A 19,117-nucleotide genomic window follows, 5' to 3' on the forward strand; every position below is an offset into this window, starting at 1 on the left:
GGTAATAACCAAAACACTTAGATATTTGCTTTCCATTGCAACCAAATTTTTCTAAAATAAAACATATAAAACACAAATAATTCTGTGTTTTTTCACTCTAATCTGCCCCAGGGATCTATTAACAGGAACCTGAGTTACTGACTTGCCTTAAGGGGCAGGTCATAACATATTCCATCTCCTATTTCTTTAATTTTCCCTGTTGTGCTTTGCATTAATGGTCTTTCTATGGTTGCCTTTTGTCCTACTATTGAAATACACTCTACTAACTGGCTTTGTTTTTTTAAGAAACACTCAGTTTTTTCCAGTTAAGAGATACATTCCCTGCTTTCAGTTCAGGGGAAGTTTATCTGATGTAAAACAAAATATTTGTCATGTTCTCAAAAATATTTGCTAAGAAAATAAACTAAAACTTTCTGTATGCCATTGCTTAGGATTAATATGACTATGAAATATTTTTATTTTGTATGTAATATTTTACTTATTTTTTATGGAGTGTGTAATGTTATATACACATTTTCCACCATATATATATATATGTTTTCCACCAGCTTTTGCCGTGGTATACCTTGATTTATGTACCTTTAAAAAAATCTTTGATGATTGAAATGTGAACATATTCTGTATTTACAGGTGCATTTTTAATAAAATGAAAAAAACCTAGAAATTAGGTGTTTTTTTAATGTCAAATGCTGCTCGCTCCCCCTGAAGTGAATGTAAGAAGTTACCTCAATGGCTAACATTTGACGCGTCTTGCTTTGATGAAATAAAGATTTAAAATATTATTTCCTCACTGCTGTAGTTATCTCATTCTTGCTCTCTCAGCTTATTTAAATTACAGACTTCTATTTCCATTAATATTTCTGGGAGTAAAATACAAATGTTCTAACATGAGTCACAAGCACTTCACCAGTTAGAACTTTCTTTTGGCTTTATGGACAGTAGTGGGTGTGGACAAATACATTTTTAACTGTTAAAAAGACCTATGTTTTTTTACTGCATAGTGCAAAAGTATAATATGCCCATGTAAGGGAAGCCATTTTAGTTGGACTATAATCTATCTATAAAATGGAAAAATACCAATTATTAGAAATGTTATAGACAAAACTCCATGCAAAGTCTGTGTCTTGCAATAGTTATGACTTCTCTGTAGATATTATGCATAAAAGGCTGGAAACTGTATGATATTTAGTAAATTGTATTTTTCTTTTAAAAAAAATTATATTTAAGTATTATTTGTAATAATCAATGTGGATAAAACTGCTTGAAGGGATGGGAAGAGAGTGCAGTGACCTCCTAGGCAGTTTGGTATCTAATTTAACCTAATCACATAAAAATACTGCTTTGGACAGTCTTAGTTTCTTCCATCAGTAAGAAAAAGCAGCAGCTACTCATAAGTGTTTAGTTGAATAGAGATAGAGAAAGTAAGCCATTGCGTTAACCATAGCACATCCTAGAGAAGTGATGGTTTCTTATTTTCCCCAGGAGTCCCAGCTGAAAGCTCTGAAGGAGACTGTGCAGCTTTGCCTGTCTTCTGTTCTGCGCCACCAGCCGCCCACCATGAACCTAATCCCTCCAAAACCAGCTGTGAAGCTGACTACTTCCTCAAACACAAAGGGCTCCAAAGTCCCATTTCAAGTGACAAGCACCAAGGTATGATTTCACTCTTGGTTGGGATTTTATTTTAACATCTTTGAAAGTTTGTCCTGTAAGACCATCAAACGGAAACTAAGGAGGATTTAAAATTCATTGGAAGATTACAACAAATTTTGAGGATCATTCTAAGACTGTTTCTGATGTCAGTAAATTGGTTTTGTAGTGAGGAAGCAGCTACATTTTACTGAGTAACAAAATTCTATCACTTGGTAAATAGGTCATGTCTGCGTGACAGATCTACAGTGAAGATGGAATTGCATTTAAAATAAATGAGGGTGCTGATTCATAGGATCATTTACCTGTCAGGCACTGAAAGTGAGTTTGTGGTAATACAGCACTAAACAGTAATATGGGATTGCTTATCATGGTTTCTTTCAGTAGAAAAAAATTATATCAAAAACCATAAAATAATCTGGGACACCCAAATCAAAATTGCCAAAATGGATCAATGAACTTGACAATAGGGAATATTCCAGTCTTGCAAGATGAAAAGGGCAGTTTCAGAGAAAGCATGAAGAAAGAAAAAGATGAAAACTGGTTTGAGCCAGTAAATTCAAACATTATAATACAGTCAGGATTCACACTGATTAACAACTGTCCTAGTAATTTTCATCTCCAGTGTTGCATTTTGCTCCTGAATTCAGCTGATTGAATAGATAGATCTAGAAGAAATCTGTAATTTCAGTGAAAAGGAAGTTTTACAGAAGAATGACTGAAGGACACTTCAATGTCCTCCTTTCATTACAAAACTGAAATAAAAATAGGAATTGCTAACTCATAGCCATTTGCAATTTATATATTGCAGCTGTTGGTATTTACTGTTAGTGCATAGGCTGAAGCCAAAATTAGTAATCTTTCTATGTGTAATTAAAATACAATTTCAGAAAGCAGAATGTAATTATAAAACTGGATATCACATCACTACTCTTAAAATTATGATTGCTGGTTTATTAATAACTGATTTGCAGGAAGAAACCATCATTCCCAAAAATTATTACCTCTGGAAAAAAAGCACCGTATTAATTATTAGCAGCAGCACATGGGTATGATAGTGTCCATTTAGATTAAGCTCCTGGATCTGTGTTCTACAGGATGGCAGACTTTTCTTTTGTAGGTAATGCAGGCTGAGCAGCTCTCTGGGATCTCAGGAGCATGTTGTTCCTAATTAATGTGGCTGTAGAATTGTTTATCTTGCTCTTATTGTCCTTTTCTTCAGGTTGGAAGTGTTCATGCCTCTGTCATGAGAGAAGTACTGAAGGATAAGGGCCAGCTAGACAGTTTGTCTCTGTTTAACACTGGTCTAGGGTCAGAGCCTTTGGATTTGGGGTCTCCTTGATGTTGCACATAAGGACATGTGAATACAGAATAAAGATTAGAATTAGATTTTTGATATGTGACTGAAATACAGAGAACTCCTCCTTTTTTTTCTCAATTATCATGGTAGATTTTATGTTTAATGTACTTGGTAAAATGTGTCAGTACTTCTGTGCTGTAGCCTTTGAGAAACCAGGCTCTAGTCCTCTGTATCCAGAAGTGCTTGAATAAGTTAATCTGCCTCCTAATTAAGGCAGTTCTCATATTTCTCTGCACTTGGCATCTGCCATGAAAATGTCTGAAAGAATAATGGTCTGCAAACCTTTTCTTCCACACATTGACACCTCATTATTAAAGATCTGTGTATTATCTGTGATTATGAAACTAATGAAATCTGCTACTATGAAAGAAGTTGTTAAAGAATCATAGTCAGTCACCCTCTGCAGTTGAGCTGTATAGGTGGGTTTTTTTTATGACCCCCTTTCTTATATATCTTCTCCTTGGCTTTTTTTTCCTTTTGACAAACACCAGTTAACTCTTAAATAAAGATGTATAGCTCTCTTTTTCATTATTATTAGATTTGCATAAATATTTTGATACAGCAGGCTAGTATTTGGGGGGAATATAAATGTATGTGATTAATTAAATGTGTTATCATACATAAAAGTGGGAACTTAAGATGAGCAGCACTTTCACCTTCAGGCAACAAATGATAATTTGTCTGGTAAATGTCTTAAAATCATTGTCTTCCAGGCTAAAAATTACTTTCTAAAATGGCAAACTTACTTTAAACCCATGGAAGGATAGATCATACAGTATATGATAGCTGTACCACTTGGGGGCAATTATCCCTGGGATGGGGTTACTTCCTCATTTAAAAAAACAAAAAAACAAACAAACAAACAAAAAGTTCCAAATAAGTAGGTTGTGTATTTGTATTCATTTTTGGTAATTGTGATACCTGAGAGCTTGTTACAGATATTAAGCATAAGAACCTGCTGTAGAAAGGATAACTAGGAAAGAAATTGCCGCATTTCTTGAAAAGAAAGTACTTGGGCATTTTGTTTTTTCTAGAGAATGTGATATGAAAAAGAATAAGTTAGGTTTAAAAATGTGTGCAAAGCAGGGCACTATTGAGTGCCTAAATCAGTGCAAAATAAAGTTGTTGTCCTAGATAGTTCATTAATCTGGAAAAAATTGTGTAGTAATGGGAAATTATTACATTTAAATCAAGGAAAAGTAATCTTAAAGTGATCAAAAGCAGTATAAGTCTGAGGTCTGCTTTTTGACATGTCTTCAATAAATTAGTATTTGCAGAATAAGAATATAAAATACAGAATTTACCATGTTAATAGCCACTAATATTTCAATTCAAAGCCATTTTGCCTGTCATGTACCTGTCATAACACAAAACTGGTGCCAAAAGTACACAGTGACAAATGGATTTAGGGCTCTGTGCATATAAACTCAATGACACAACTAAAATCAAGCATAACCAGAAAGCAGATCATTAATCCTTAACCATGAGATTTTTATCTTTCTGTATTATTGACTATTACTTTTATTATGTATTTTCTTTTGCACTGTAATGTCAATAACTATTCTATTTTCTGCCAGTGGAAAATGCTTCCAAACTAGTGGAGAGTTGGATCTGTCTTTTGTTGTAGCACTTTTCTTGCCTCGTTCCCATTACAGAGTTGGTGATGAAAAAGAAAAATGAAAACAAAAGAGGACTGCAACTCTGCTTTCCTTTTTATCCTCCAGATCAATGCCTAAGGACCTGGATACTTAAAGAATGTAGTTTATGGATGGAAATCATAGCATGGTCTGGGCTGCCAGCCATGGCAATGTGGTTGGGGTAGTCAGAGAATCAAAGCACTGCTACTGAAGACCTAGTGGTGCATTTTCTGCACTTAGTCTTGGCATGACAGAAAAACTCCGTGAATTTATGTGGAGCTAGTGGAGAGATTGCATTCTTACTCCATTTCTATCAAATCCTCTTTCTGGAAAACGTTAACATTACACCTTAAACAAACCAAAAACTGTAATAATATATTTGGCTGTGCTGTGTAAAAACCTGTACTCCAAGTACAACAAAATGAACTTTAGCAGCACTATGGCAAATTAATGGCAAACCAAAATCAGAAGAAAAACAAGAAAATTCTGTTTCCAGTACTGAGCTTGAATAAAACAATCATGGGAAACACAGTGATACCAAAATAATATGGGATAGCTTGTTCCATAGTGGTTTTTTTCCTAATACAAAAACATTGTTCCATGTATTCCCCAAATTAATTTATTGTTTATAAACGCCCTGCAGGCTTTGTGTATTTTGTGAACTGCACTATTCTAAGAGTGGAAATGCACTTGAAATTCAAACAGTAAACAATAGCACCCATTCCCATATTGTACATAGCATAGGTTGAAAGACAACCTATGAATGCCACATCAGATTCCTTGTATCAATGGAGAGAATACAGGCTGAATGGAATGGAGCTTGATGATCTCAAAGGACTTTTCCAACCTAGTTAATTCTGTGATTCAGTAATTCTGTAATTCTGTAATTAGGGTTATTATTTGAAAATAGTTGTATGCTCACAGTTGGGGGTAAAAATAACATGTGGCCTCATAACTTTATCAGAAGGAAAACCTAACAGGTTTCACACAAATATTATATATGTGGTTTTATATTAGATATATAATATAAAAAACACCTAGATATGGTTTGGTGGTGGACCTTGTGGTGATGGTTTGACTTGATCTTAGAGGTCCTTTCCTACCTCAGTTTTCCTATATTTCTGTCTATGGCCAGCTATAAGTGACCAGCAAGAGTATTGAGGGCAGTGTATGGATTTGTGCTCCATTTAGGTTTTAGGAGTCAGCTGCTGGTACCTCAGAACTTATTGACTTCTGTTGCCTCCAACTTTACTTCTGCCACAGTTAATGATGCCACCAAAACCTGCAGTTTCAGTGACCCGTAGATCATTGTGTTTAACCAGGGGATTAGAAAACTGTAATTAAAAAGAAAAAAAAGTCAATTACTGAGTGTAGAGTCAGACACATTCTATACTGTGCAGTAATGACATGCAATCATAGAAGCCTTTCTTAATCCATAAACATGAGACAAATAAAATGGCATTGAAAAATGATGCCATCAATTGTTTTAGGATTTAATTTCAGAGACAAAGGAATACATGTCTCCTATGAAACTTACCTCAGAAATGTCAGGTACTGGGAGTGTCTGTGAGGCTAATGGAGAAAGAATTTTGTTTTTAAACAGATAGAAGGTAATTTAATTGCAAACGCATGCATAGCGTGACTTATTTATTCATGTAAGTCTCTCCTATTCTGCTTTTCATTGCTGCCTTTGGGCTAATAGAGTTTTATTCTCATTATGATCATCTAGATGGCAGCTATAATCCTGTATTAATGTTAATGGTCGTTCACAAGGTTATGGCAACTCCTGCTCATATCTTTTATTTCTGAAATTTACATTAGATTATGTTTTTGCTGTTGCCTCATTCCACAGAACTTTTCCTACAGCCCTTTTTCTTCTGTTCCTAATTTTTAATCAAATTTTAATACGTGCTGGAAAAATGTTTAACACCAGAGACCATGAAATTGAAACCTAAAGCTCTTTGGGTTTATTACTTACTCTACAGAAGTCTTCATTGTTAGTACATTATATTGATAGTATATTAGCTTTAGAGGGCTTTTTTTTCTTCAACTGAATACAATCAAGGGAAATGGAAATAAGTACCTGGTATCTCTTATTTAGTGTGTTAAAGCCCACCCCAACACACACACACAATTTCCTTTTCCTTCAAGTTTTAGTGGCACAATCTATCTTCATGTCATTAACTACTTGACCTCACTCCTCTTTGTTGCAGAGTTTAAGTAGCCCATTACCCCAGGGTTCAACTCTGAAATTAGCAATGTGCTAATGGATTAAAGAGGGAACTATTAATTGTTTATTGCTGCACTTTTTGTGGCTGTTAACTGCAGATCTGTTTGCCTGTAAATTAAAATTACTCCATAATTACTCACTCCAAATATCCTTTTTTAATTAACTCTTTACCTCTCAGATGTTTCAATAAAATCTCCCATAATCTATTACATAATATGTCTCAAAATACTGTGGATTACTGCTTGAAGGTATATGTATTTACAAAATTTGAATTTCTTAAGAAATGTTTTGAATAAGATCAAAATCCAGATTGTTAGGTAAGGTGAATGGTCTCACATGGAGCTGTGGATTAGCATTTACAGCATACATCCAGTTTACCTAATTTTGCTTCAGTCTAAGGCCAGGACCCCAAACTAGAGCAGCCTCAAGCTTGCTGTGATGCTCAGCAGATTTATGGACATGCTTTTTCTCTCTCAGACACAGAGAAAACCCCTTAATTACTTTTCAGATGTTATTATTTTAGACAGATCTTTCCTCACCTACTCAGATCAAGTGATTTTTTTTTTAATTTTTCTTTTTTTTTTCTCCTGGTGACAGCAGAGGTGATTGGTAAATGTGCACTATTTCTAATTTTAGTTGAAGTTGCATTTACCAGAAAAATAGTAATATATTTTTCATCTTTTGACTTTCCTAAGTGATGTGTTTGATACACGTTCTGTTAAAAAATATGTGCATGTGAGCAATGACAGTAAGACTGAATTTATGTGTCTTTGCAGTTGCACATTAGTAAGCCCATTTCCAAATTTTTTCTATGGATGTTCTGTGTAAATGAACACAGAAAATGTGCAGAGGAGCTAACGGATCCTTTAAAGTGGTTTACAAAATAGAGTGTAATTCTGAAAGTACTCCTAAGGGAATTTTGCTAACCACAGATATATTGAAGATTTATTTGAAAATTATTAATGCATATATCCTTTATAAAATATGTATTATTAATCTTACAAAGTTTGCCTTGATATGTGTATAGGCAGCCAAGTGGGAAACATTAGAGAAAGTTAAAATTGTTTTATGTTAAAACAGTTAAGATCCTCTTCTTTGATTTGAGCAAAGATGTGGAAAATATTGGAAAATATTCATAAAGAAAATATTCATTGAGCATTTTGGCCCTTATTAGGAATTTTCTAGTAAGTTGATTAGAAGTATTGCATTGAATCATAAGGCATAAGAATTGAGGAATGAAGTACTGATTAAATCCAAGCCATTTAAGTTCAATTTAGCCCTGAGCAATGTAAAATACGACTTACTGCCTTACACCTGGAATCCCATCATCTTACAAAATGGTTATCTCCCCCTTTTTCTACATTTATTATTTTGTGCTAAACAATAATAGATTAAATGCAAAATAAAAAATAGTAAATTAAATGTCATTTAGTCTGAAGGAATGTGCTCTCATATAATGGAAAAGCAGACATTCATTTGCATCAAAAACTTCTGACATCAAGTTTATTTTGGTTCAGATCCTTGAAGGTTATTTGGATGGTGCTAAAATTGAGTATTTGAAGCAGTGGAGTAATATAATTAGTTACTATTAAATATTTAATCATTACATATTTTGAGGTAATTTATAAATTATTTATTAAGTCCCTTTTCTCTCATATCTTTTGAAAGACAATAGTCTGTATATCTGTTGGTGGAACTGTTGTCATGTTATTATATTGCTAGGTAATTTTTATGAAGGCAACTGTTTAGAAGGGACTTAAATAAACAGGTGTGAAAAAAGCCAATCACTTGTTTTTAAAATTTTAGAAGTTTAATAATAGTAAAATGGTTATAAATATAGCAATATAGTTAGAATAATAATAATTTGGACAGTTTGGATTAGGACAATATGAGACAATAAGAACAAAGAGTTATGAACAGTCTGGGTACCTTTTTCTGGGCAGCACGAGCCCGAAAAAGGCCCCACGTTAACAGAGGATTAACCCTTAAAAGCAACAGCCTGTTGCATATTCATACACCTCATCCATGATGCATAAATTCCATTCAAACACAGGATTCTGTCTGGGCAGTGTCAGCTTCTTCCTCTCAATCCTGACGGTGTCTCCAGGGCTGAGTGGGGCAGGAAGAATTTCGTTTCTTCTGATAATGGGGCAATAAATTCTCTTTCTCTGAAAGATTCAGGTGTCCCGTGGCTGCTATCTCACTGCGAGTCCTCTCTTTAAAAAAAGTATCTTACATAGCATAGTTTCTATTTTAACATTATGTTATAGCCTAAAACTATATTTAACACACTACTTAAGAAAAGTAACACAGCATAACTTTCTAACATAACACATATAAACATTCATTTTAATATTTGCAAAAAGCCAATCATAAAATAGGCATTTTTTTCACACAGGCAAGAAGAGGAATTTTTAAAAAAAGTTTCCTTTACCAGACTTAAATCAATTAAAAAATCCTCTTTGCAAGCAGAATTGCAGAAGAAAAGTCAAAGCCTCAAAAGGAAAAGCACTTTTCCAAGTGACCCCATTTATGGAATTCAGGTCATGGTTCAGAAGGGTTCCAGATTCATCAAGCTGCCCTTCCTAGGGTCTGTACCTTGTCCAGTGTTTAGCATCTTTGGCTTTGTCTTCCTGGAAATAGAGACGTTCATGTCTGTGACTAACTTGAATAGCTGTTTCATTCACTTGGGAAGGCTGTAATTGCCTTCAAAGTGTATTCTGGTGTGTATTATTGCTGCTCTGAGTGTGAGTAATGTTACACAGTGTTCATTATCCCGTAGATAATTGCTTTTCCTTTTACGATGGCTGTAGGAAATGAAGAGTGTTGCTGAATGAATGTGTTTATTTGGTGGTTTCAGTTTCTTAAGTATTACATCAACCTCCCACACACAGCTGAAGATGCTAAGTATCTTAATAGTTATAGAAAAGAAAGATCCTTTCCTTACATGAAGGGTGCCTCTTTTAAGACTTCAGAAGTGGTGGGAAAATGAAGCAGAAGGTGTATTTATACATGTAGTTTATATATATACATATAATTGCAAGAGCATATACCCATATCTCTAGCAATCCTTGAGCTTTGCATCTACAAAGTACTAGGTATTTTAAAAGAAAAAATGATCTCAAAATGTAGCTGTTAATAAGGGAATGTGAAAATACAGGATTAAATATAATCTAATAGAAGTAATTGACTTATAAAAACTTACTAACAAGTTTATCTAATAATAATAATCTATTTTATCTATAATAATATTTATTATATGATTGAGTATTCAACAAAATGGAATGTTTTCAAACCTGATTAATTCTATTTCCTTTTCTTTGTGTTTTAGCTACAGATAAATTTTAAAAAGACATCTAGAGTTACTGCTAAGCAAATGATTATTAGAATAAATCTGAAGTGAAATGATCCATACTTCATTCTGGCATTAGACAGAATAAGCAACTAAGCCACTAACAAAAAAGGTTTGCTTCCTATCCGCACTCTCTGATGCCATATTTTGGAACCACTGATAGTTGCTTTATGCTGTGAATTTTTAATGTCATTATACACATTAAGGACAGAAGAAACCCCTGTGGACATCTTGTCTCACCTGGCATAATATTTGCCACAAAGATTATCTATACAATTCTTGATGTATACACCTTGAAAGTTTTATTCTACCATTTTACCACTTGTATAAAAACTCCTAGATAATCTTTCATCTGTGACCTCAGTAGCAGAAATTCAGCAAAAAAGGAGCTATAAACATGTAACTCAGACCTTTTCTATTTTGCATGCTGATATCCAGTGTAACAGAAGTCCAGATTTTGCCTGTTAGTACATGGACATTCATTATGGAAAAAAAAAAACAAATGGAAAAAATTACTAGATAACTCTGAAATCCAGTCAGCTAGACAGAATTCTAACCATCCCTTATTCTCTATTAACCTTAACCATATTTTGGTTTTTAGATATTAAAGAGATGAACAGATAAAATTTTACAGGACAGTAAATTTCCTTAGGGAATAATTTAGCATCTGATACTGTATCATCAGTGCTGACTACTCTTAGTGCCACCTGACTTTGCTGTCCACCCCATTACTATCTATTATTCAAATAGGTGAGTCAAGCTCTTTCCAAACATATGGAATGATGCAGCTTTTATTTTTAAAAGCCTGCATGGAAATGTCTCTCCCTGTCAAGCCAAGATATCACCACTGAATTCAGTGCAGCCCTGGCAAATTATACACTGGCATGTAATCCAGGCAACAGCCAAAAAAATTGAAGAAAAAGGACACATCAAGTATCAAGCCAATAAACTTAGGCCAAAGTTACTAGGAAAAATGTGATTAAAGGAACAGTGTTGAAATAAACACATTAGTAAACACTATGTCCAACAGCTGCCTCTTTCCCTTGTAAACCCTGCCAGCTCTTTATAATGAAAACTGTCACTATCTTAATGAAATCTGAGTTTAGACTGCCTTTCATTTTTCATATTTACCAGAGGAATCATTAAGCACAGAATCAAGAACAATTGAAAAGTTTGTAAGGTAGAGATATTAAAACTTAAGGTCTTCTGATTATAGTCCTACGTTTTTATTTCATTTTCCTCATTCATTTAAGATTTTATAATGACAACTATTTGCTTAATATTTCACTAATCACTTAATGTAAAGGGTCCTAGGAGTACTATGCCATTACATGTATTTTGTAGAATGGCTTTTAAAAAAATTGTATTTATGGGAATACAAATATAGATCTCAAGGTTTTATAATAGGATCTAAAACTTCTACACCCATCCCTAAACATCTGTGGAGTACTTCAAAGATTTTTGCCTAATACCTTCAGTTTCTTTACTCCCTTTTACAGTGAAGCTATATTTAGTTCATTATGTGTTCTTTTAAGTCTTAGAACTTTTTATGTGTCACCTCTCCTATATTTTAGCTCCTGATGTGAAGTCTACATGTGTTTAAACAAACACATTCTGTTTCTTCTTGAAAATACAAAATTTCTTCTTCAACTCCTTGGCATAAGTTTTGCCATGAAGAAATGTCTGTAACTGAAATTTCAGTCGCTAGGTGAAACTAAAATTATTCTAGCTTCAAATAGGATGCTTATTCTGCATTTTTTAATTTCAAGATCTTTATTCCTGATCTAAATGAAAGGTGGTTTTTTATTGTTGTTTATTGTTACCCACATCTATGACCAGTTAAGTGCAATTAGAATGAAAAATACCAGTGGTTACCTGTGTGTTTTTAGGTTTCTCTATCTTTATTTAACTGTACTGATTTTTGTATTATTGTCTTTCTGATCAAATGGTCTGGCTTTGAATTAGCACTGAAATTTCACAATCTGTTTTGCTCTGCTTTTATAGCAGTTTCTCTGTGCTTGTACAGCAAACAGTAATGACTCTCACACAGCATGAAGAAAATCTGTTCCTCTACCAACAACAAACCAGTCATGAATTTTTGGACACAGCTGTTCTAGGAAGAAAAATTAATAAGAGGAAAGATACTCAGTCATTTCACTAACACCAATATTGTGAAACTGTTTTAATCAATGAATGTTAGATTAGAGATGCCTCTTCCCTGGGTTAGCTGCTCATTGAATCCAACAGAGAAAAGCAAAAAAATGTTTTCAAATATACATATTGTATATATGTATATAGAGATAGATATATAGGGATAGATAGATAGATAGATAGATAGATAGATAGATAGATAGATAGATAGATAGATCGATCGATAGATAGATAGATTGACAAACAGATCTATCTGAGGGAACCAACTGCTTTCCTCACCATTTCTAGTTGTGAAGGTAACACCATAGTTTGGACTGTCACAATAGCAAGAGTTGTATCTCTGAATCATGAGACATTTGGGAGGAAAAAAGTGTGATTTTTGTGGTTCCATGCTTTATCTTCTTGTATATTTCTGTCATGCTATGGCAGAACATCCCCTAGAAAATCACAAGGGTAGACAGAAAAGTTTAAAGTCTAACTCCCACTACAGATCAAGTGGAACGAAAAAGTGAAAAATCATCACAACTGCATGATTTAAGATTAAACTAGCCTCTGTCGAGTTGCATAAAATTGTTTCTGTGTGAATTTAGAGCCAAAAATAGCAGAAGCACATCGCCTAGCTTTTTTAAAAAGGTATTGACTTGCATAAAATTCTGTTGAAAGGCAGTAAAAGTGTTACATAAATACCAAGAGCAATTTAATGTGGCCAAGGTGACCCTTCAGCTGCAGACAATAATACTGTGCCTAGATATTTGCAGGATATTTAGTGTACTGTATCACCATGCTAATCTTACATCTTCAGCTACAGCAAGCAAATCTCTGTCAAGCAGACATAACTACCCCAGCTTGTGTCCAGATACATCATTAAAATGTATATATTATTTATTGAAGAAGTTTTGGTGCTTGGTTTATTTTTTTTTCTCAACTTTTTTTTTTCCCAAATGCTAGGAGGTCTAGAGAAATGTAAAATACTAATGGGATAGATATCATAGCTTATGATGCAAATATGATACAAATGACAGTCCAGGTTGTCCAGGTTTATCCTGCTGCTATACAGTTTGTATTGTACAAATGATGTGCAGCCTGTGTTTGCAGTTGGATATTTATTCATTTTTTAAATTTTATTACAGTGTATTTCTGAAGATTTTCTGTTCCTATGCAGAATGTAAACCACAGTTTACTTGCCATCTTGATTTTTCTTTATTCCCATTTTTTAATTTATTTTAGATGTGTGAAGTCTCAGGACGCCAAAAATTTATTCATTCATTTTTCATGTTCAGGGTCTGAAAGAAGACTTGTTTGTCTGGAGATGAAATTATTTCTATATTTTGCCATAAGACACTTAATTTCAATGGACTGCTGTTTCGCTTTTTGCCCTGAGTAGGGTAAGGCCTGTAAAATGCAACATGGGCAACTGAATGAAACAAAGCTCTATTCCTATTATTTGCACTAATCAGTTGATCCTGCATTTTGCCATGCTGTACTTCTGTTTCTTCATTTATTAAATCAGGGACACTGTTTACTGCAAAACACAGTAGGTGAGCCCTTTCAAGCATGCTGATTCTTATCAGATCCATGCTTTTTCATTGCTCCAAATAGGTTTTGATTTATGTGTCAAGCAAGAACTAAAGACCCGGAGACAAGAAGACAACATTGCCTGAATATCTGCTCTTGTTAGCGACATGCAGACACCTTTTCAAAACATACCGTATTTCCTTTAACTTACCATTTGTCTCCAATGCCTCTTTCATTTTCTTCCCTTTTTTAATATTGCTATGGATGCCCTTTCCCTTACATGCTTTCTGCCATCTTGTCCTTCTTATCTGGGGTTGTGGAAGGTTGGCTGGGGGGTGAGGTTTTGCTTCATTTTGTTTATTTTAGTGAGTAGCACTGTCTAGGTGATGAAATTTCAGCTACCCCAAGGCTCTGATTTGCACAGGTCAGCCACACAGTGCTCTATATCTATCTTTGTAATTCTTCAGCTATTCTGACTGCTAAATTGCTTATGGATGTGGGTTGGTGTTTGTGGGTGGCAGCATAAGTAGGAAAAAAGTGTAATATCCAGAACAGTGGGAGTGTTCTGGAGGTACTGGGAGTAGCTGTAGGGGGCTCTGCAGTCTTGTTGCATATTCAGGACTATAGTATTCAAGGTATATTGGGGAAAAATATTTTCAAATATTTTTTTATACTTAAAAAGATCTCCTGAATAAAAAGAAATGTGTAATATAATAGTATTACAGAATATTACACAGTAATAGAAAACCCTGAAATCTGAAGTTTATATTCCCAAATGAGACTTGAAGGACACTTTTGTTACTGTCGGGAAGAAAACCATAGTAGAGCTATCCTGCCTTTAAAGAAATATTATAAAAATATTGGTATCTAAGTGCTTTTTTATCAGATCTGTTGCAAAGATAATATTCCACAGAACTGAACCATAAAATAACTACAGGGGATCAAAAGTAGATACAGCTTTCACTACATGCAAAGCCAGTTATTTCTCAATTTGCCCCAGTTTTTTATTTGACTAAGGAAAACAACAAATTAAAACTTCATCATTTAAATAGAAGGATTAATGATATGCATGACAAAAGTTTATTATAAAGTCCTTTGAAAGAACAATAATTCAAGAAGGTCTTGATATGTTATGTGGGAAATCCAGTCATATTTCTGGGTGAGCTACATAGAACCTTCAGTAATAAATGTAATTCTTTCCTTGCCATTTAGAGGTTATTCTGCTTTTCCTTTTATCTAGGTATTAAATGCTCAAGTAAATTTGCTGCAGTAAAGTGCCTTGAAAGCAATTTAAGAATGGTGTGTCTATGCTCTTAAATATATCCAACAGCATATGCATGCCTACACAATATAAATAAAGGTTTTAGGACCCTGTTCTCTTGAGATATCTATGCAAATGATGTCCATGGGCCTTAGCAACACACTCTCAGATTAGTTATAAAAATGGCTGTGGCATAACTTTATGATAAGCAAGTGACCCAACTACGATCTGAACTCAGGACTCCAATCCTGTAATACTACACAAACATTTTCTTTAAAGCATGTGCCAGGATGGAAAACTAATCTCAGGAAAATGTCAGATCAGAAGTGTCACAGAAAAATACTGCATTTAGGGATTAAAGAAATAGAGGCAAGGAAAGTCTTGTAAAGGCAGTGAGCCTGCTCAGCTTCCACTGAAATTGCTGTGGTTGTGCTTAGGACTTTCAGGACCAAACCCCAAATGTGTCATTAACAGCTTTCCCGCAGCAGTAAGCTCTCCTCCAAATCCATAATATGTATTCACATCACACATTGCTACATCGTTAGAAGCAGCACTGGCTTTTGGCAAATATTTTTATCATTAGCCCAGCTGACTTCAAATAACAGGAATTGAGCAGCAACAGAGAATTTCTTTTACCTATTAAAGTCAGAAGACTCCTGATGTTTAATGTAGTAGCATCTACCTACAGAGTAGTAGAGATCTTGGAGGACTTCATTAAATTTTTGCACCGGATTATTTGAAGTGTAATTTAGTTGTTGTTTTTTAAGGCACAAGCTTTTGTATCTTGCTATACATTCAAAATGTAAATGCTTTTCAAGAGATACTTTTCTCCTCTTTAATTATCAGCCAAATGATTAAAGTGAGACAGAAGCTGTAGACAGCTGTGGGAACACCTACCTGGTTACAGATGATCATAGAAAGCAAATATTTCATCAATTTCACTGGTTGCTCTTGTGGAATAAAGTGTTGCTGATGGTAGGACTGAAATGTTGTATTGCCTTTTACTGACAAGATGTAATTTCCATTTCCATGGACTCATTTTACAGATTCTTACATATGTACAAATTTTAATCTGGTATTTATATTACATAGTTTGATTGAGTTTGTTACATGAAGAACAATTTGGGCTATTTTTAGCAAAGGAAAGCCTGTTTGGGTTTTGGCAGAATGATAAGCCAAGTGTGCTTTAAATTCACTTTGCAATTACATCCTCTACAAAAATAGAGCAGGTAAACAATAGCCTAATGACTACAGGTAATAGATGAGAAATTTGGAAGACGTAAATTACAGAGCACAGGTGCTCTTGTAAATGGTATAAATTGGAAAATTTTAATGTTCAGTGACCCGTAAAGATGAATAGCTGGATTTTGTGGTGGTGTTGTGCAACTTCAAGTAATGTTGGATTAGCATCTGTTTGCAAAATTCAGTAATTTTTGTCTTGTAGTAGAGTACTTCCACATGTGTGTAGCTGCAGATCTCAGGTCTGTTATCTGCAGATAATTAAAGATACCTTTTTTAATTAAGAATATTTCTGGTAACTGCTCAAAAGTGTGTAGCAGTGGAATTGCCCTGTACACAGCATGCACCTGAATATCCTCCATGGTAGGCTATTAATAAATTCCAGACTTTTACAGGTTAGTTCTCTTACCAGCACAGTGTATCAATCACACACTTTAAATTATTTATTTTCTTTGCTTAGTTTGTTTTTAAGTAGTAGGGAGGCACACTTTCAGGTATGTGTGCACTGAGCACTACTTAGAACAACCTGGATTCTTTTCTGCTGGCCATTGTTGATTATAATATAATTTGGGCTGTAAATGTTTAATCTCACTAGGCTACAAAACTGTGTGACATGTGGGGTTCTATTTAGTGAGAATTTTCCTGAACAGCCAACCTAAACAACTTACTCCAATAATTTCAGGTTTTCATTGTCTCATATATTTCGTACCAACATATGCTACAAGAAGATGATAATGTTTTGTCCACAGTTTAATGTAAATTATTTATGACTTCCACAAGGTTACTACAAGGAAAACATATTTCTAAATTCTGTTTTCAGTTAATTAATTTTATTTCTTTCTCTTGCATAATCTTACCAGAACTTTGATTTGTTTCCTTTTTTTTTTTTATTTTTGTCTAAGCATGTAATTTAGATATTCCCTCTTTTGTTTTGGCAGTTGAATAGAAGTAAATGCATCATTCTGACTCTGTTGAAAACTGAGGTACAATAAATCATCACAAAGAGACTCTTATTGATCCAGAAATAAATGGTTGTATACATTTTCACAAGGGCTTTCACACCCTCAGCTGCATGAAAATACAAATAAGAAACTGCAGTTGTTCCAAGGAAGTGAGGCAACTGAAAGTGTTGGTTTAAGGCTCTATTAGAAAACTGAAATTATCTCAAATATGCAATGCTTTCAAAATAAGCTGTATTAGAAAAAAACAGCAGAATTCCATGCACAATAACAAACACATGGAACTTCTTTGTATGTGTAGCTAGGCATTTTTAGAATTGTATTCCTCTCTTGTGAGTCTTTTCTCCTTTACCAGACCCTTGCTCTCCTGGAGGCGCTTGGGTGTAAACTTAAATACTGCGAATAGTTAATAGATTTCCACTCCATACTGTCAGTGCACATACATTCTGTATGTTACTAGTGGCAGGTGACCTATTATTATTTTTATGTTCTCTTTCTGTGGTACTTTCTTATCTTTGAGCACATTTGTGAGTTTGCTGCATGTCGTGCTGGACTACCCCAGAAAGGATGCTTTGCTCTGGTCTCTGGCAGAGACTGGCATCCTCCAGCTCGCTGCAGTTCAGGGACACTTCATCCTTTCTGTGTGTGCTGGCTTTCATATAGAAAGGATGTTCACTGAGATCTATGAGATCCTCTGCTTTGAGGTGGTTATGAACTAGTTTTTTCCCCCAAGGAGACTTAAAGTAGAAGACTTATTAAGTAGGAAATACTATAAATAGTGTTTGAAAAATTCAGTATCTTCCCTAGCTCTTGACAAACAAAACTTTAAATTCTTTTTTTTTATTTTAGAATAGTTTTTTTCAAGAGATAAAGGACCCCAGAAGACTTACAAAGAAAAAAACGTAGATTTATAATGTATATAATGTCTAACATAATATACTGCTATGAGGTAGCTGCATTTATGAGGGGAAGTTCTGCACTCGTAGATGAAAAGAATTATTCAGGAAATTGACATCTAGATAGGTCATCTATCATCCCAAATGAACTATTTGAAAGAGAAGTTCTTTCACTTTGATGGATGTTCAGCTATTTGAGATCATTGTGGATGTTCATCTTGGAGAAACTCTTTTATAACCAATACAAACGTCTGTGAAATGTAAAGAAAATGAAATGTGATCTTTTGGTGTCCATGTTGAATATATCCTAACAGTTTCCACTTCTAATCAGAGTGGGGTTGTTATAGAATATTCACAAAACTTAGACCCATGCTCAGTGCTGAGTGTTGACATAAAAGTAAGCAGCTATTTTCCACATTAAAGATCGTTGAATACAGTGCAAATTGGAAAAAAAAGGAAATAACTATAATGACAAAGATGCTTACTTTAGAAACAGTATGTAGAAGTTTAAAGATCTTGTTCATTATAGGATTTGCAGTCCTTTAAAATTTGTCCTATTTGGAATAGGAATTGTCCTATAAAATTATATCTCTGTAGATGTGCATTAAATAGATATAAAAACTGAAGTATGTCTCTCCCGCTTACTATTGAATAAGAAGCATGAAGAAGAAACCCAGGATGACACCCTGTGCCCTCCATCTTGCTTCCATCCACAACACACTAAAAATCCCAAAACCTCAATTTCTCACCCAGTGATACACCTACACTTCAATATTATTAATATTGAATAATATTGACAATGCAGTAGAGAAAAGCTAGTTATCTCCACTTGAAAACATGCCAAATATATGTCTATACATATCCAGTGAC

At 34.2% G+C, this 19,117-nt stretch overlaps 1 protein-coding gene across 1 annotated transcript in view; it reads left to right on the forward strand.

Annotated features, from left to right (window-relative positions):
* LUZP2 (leucine zipper protein 2) overlaps positions 1-19,117 on the forward strand; it is a 147,914-nt gene that overhangs the window by 114,157 nt on the left and 14,640 nt on the right. The window contains exon 9 of the mRNA XM_036384310.2: positions 1,483-1,650. Coding sequence (XP_036240203.1) covers positions 1,483-1,650 — 168 coding nt within the window. The remainder of the gene's footprint in view (positions 1-1,482; positions 1,651-19,117) is intronic.

The sequence above is a fragment of the Molothrus ater genome, chromosome 6, assembly GCF_012460135.2.
Source record: "Molothrus ater isolate BHLD 08-10-18 breed brown headed cowbird chromosome 6, BPBGC_Mater_1.1, whole genome shotgun sequence".
NCBI lineage: Eukaryota > Metazoa > Chordata > Aves > Passeriformes > Icteridae > Molothrus > Molothrus ater.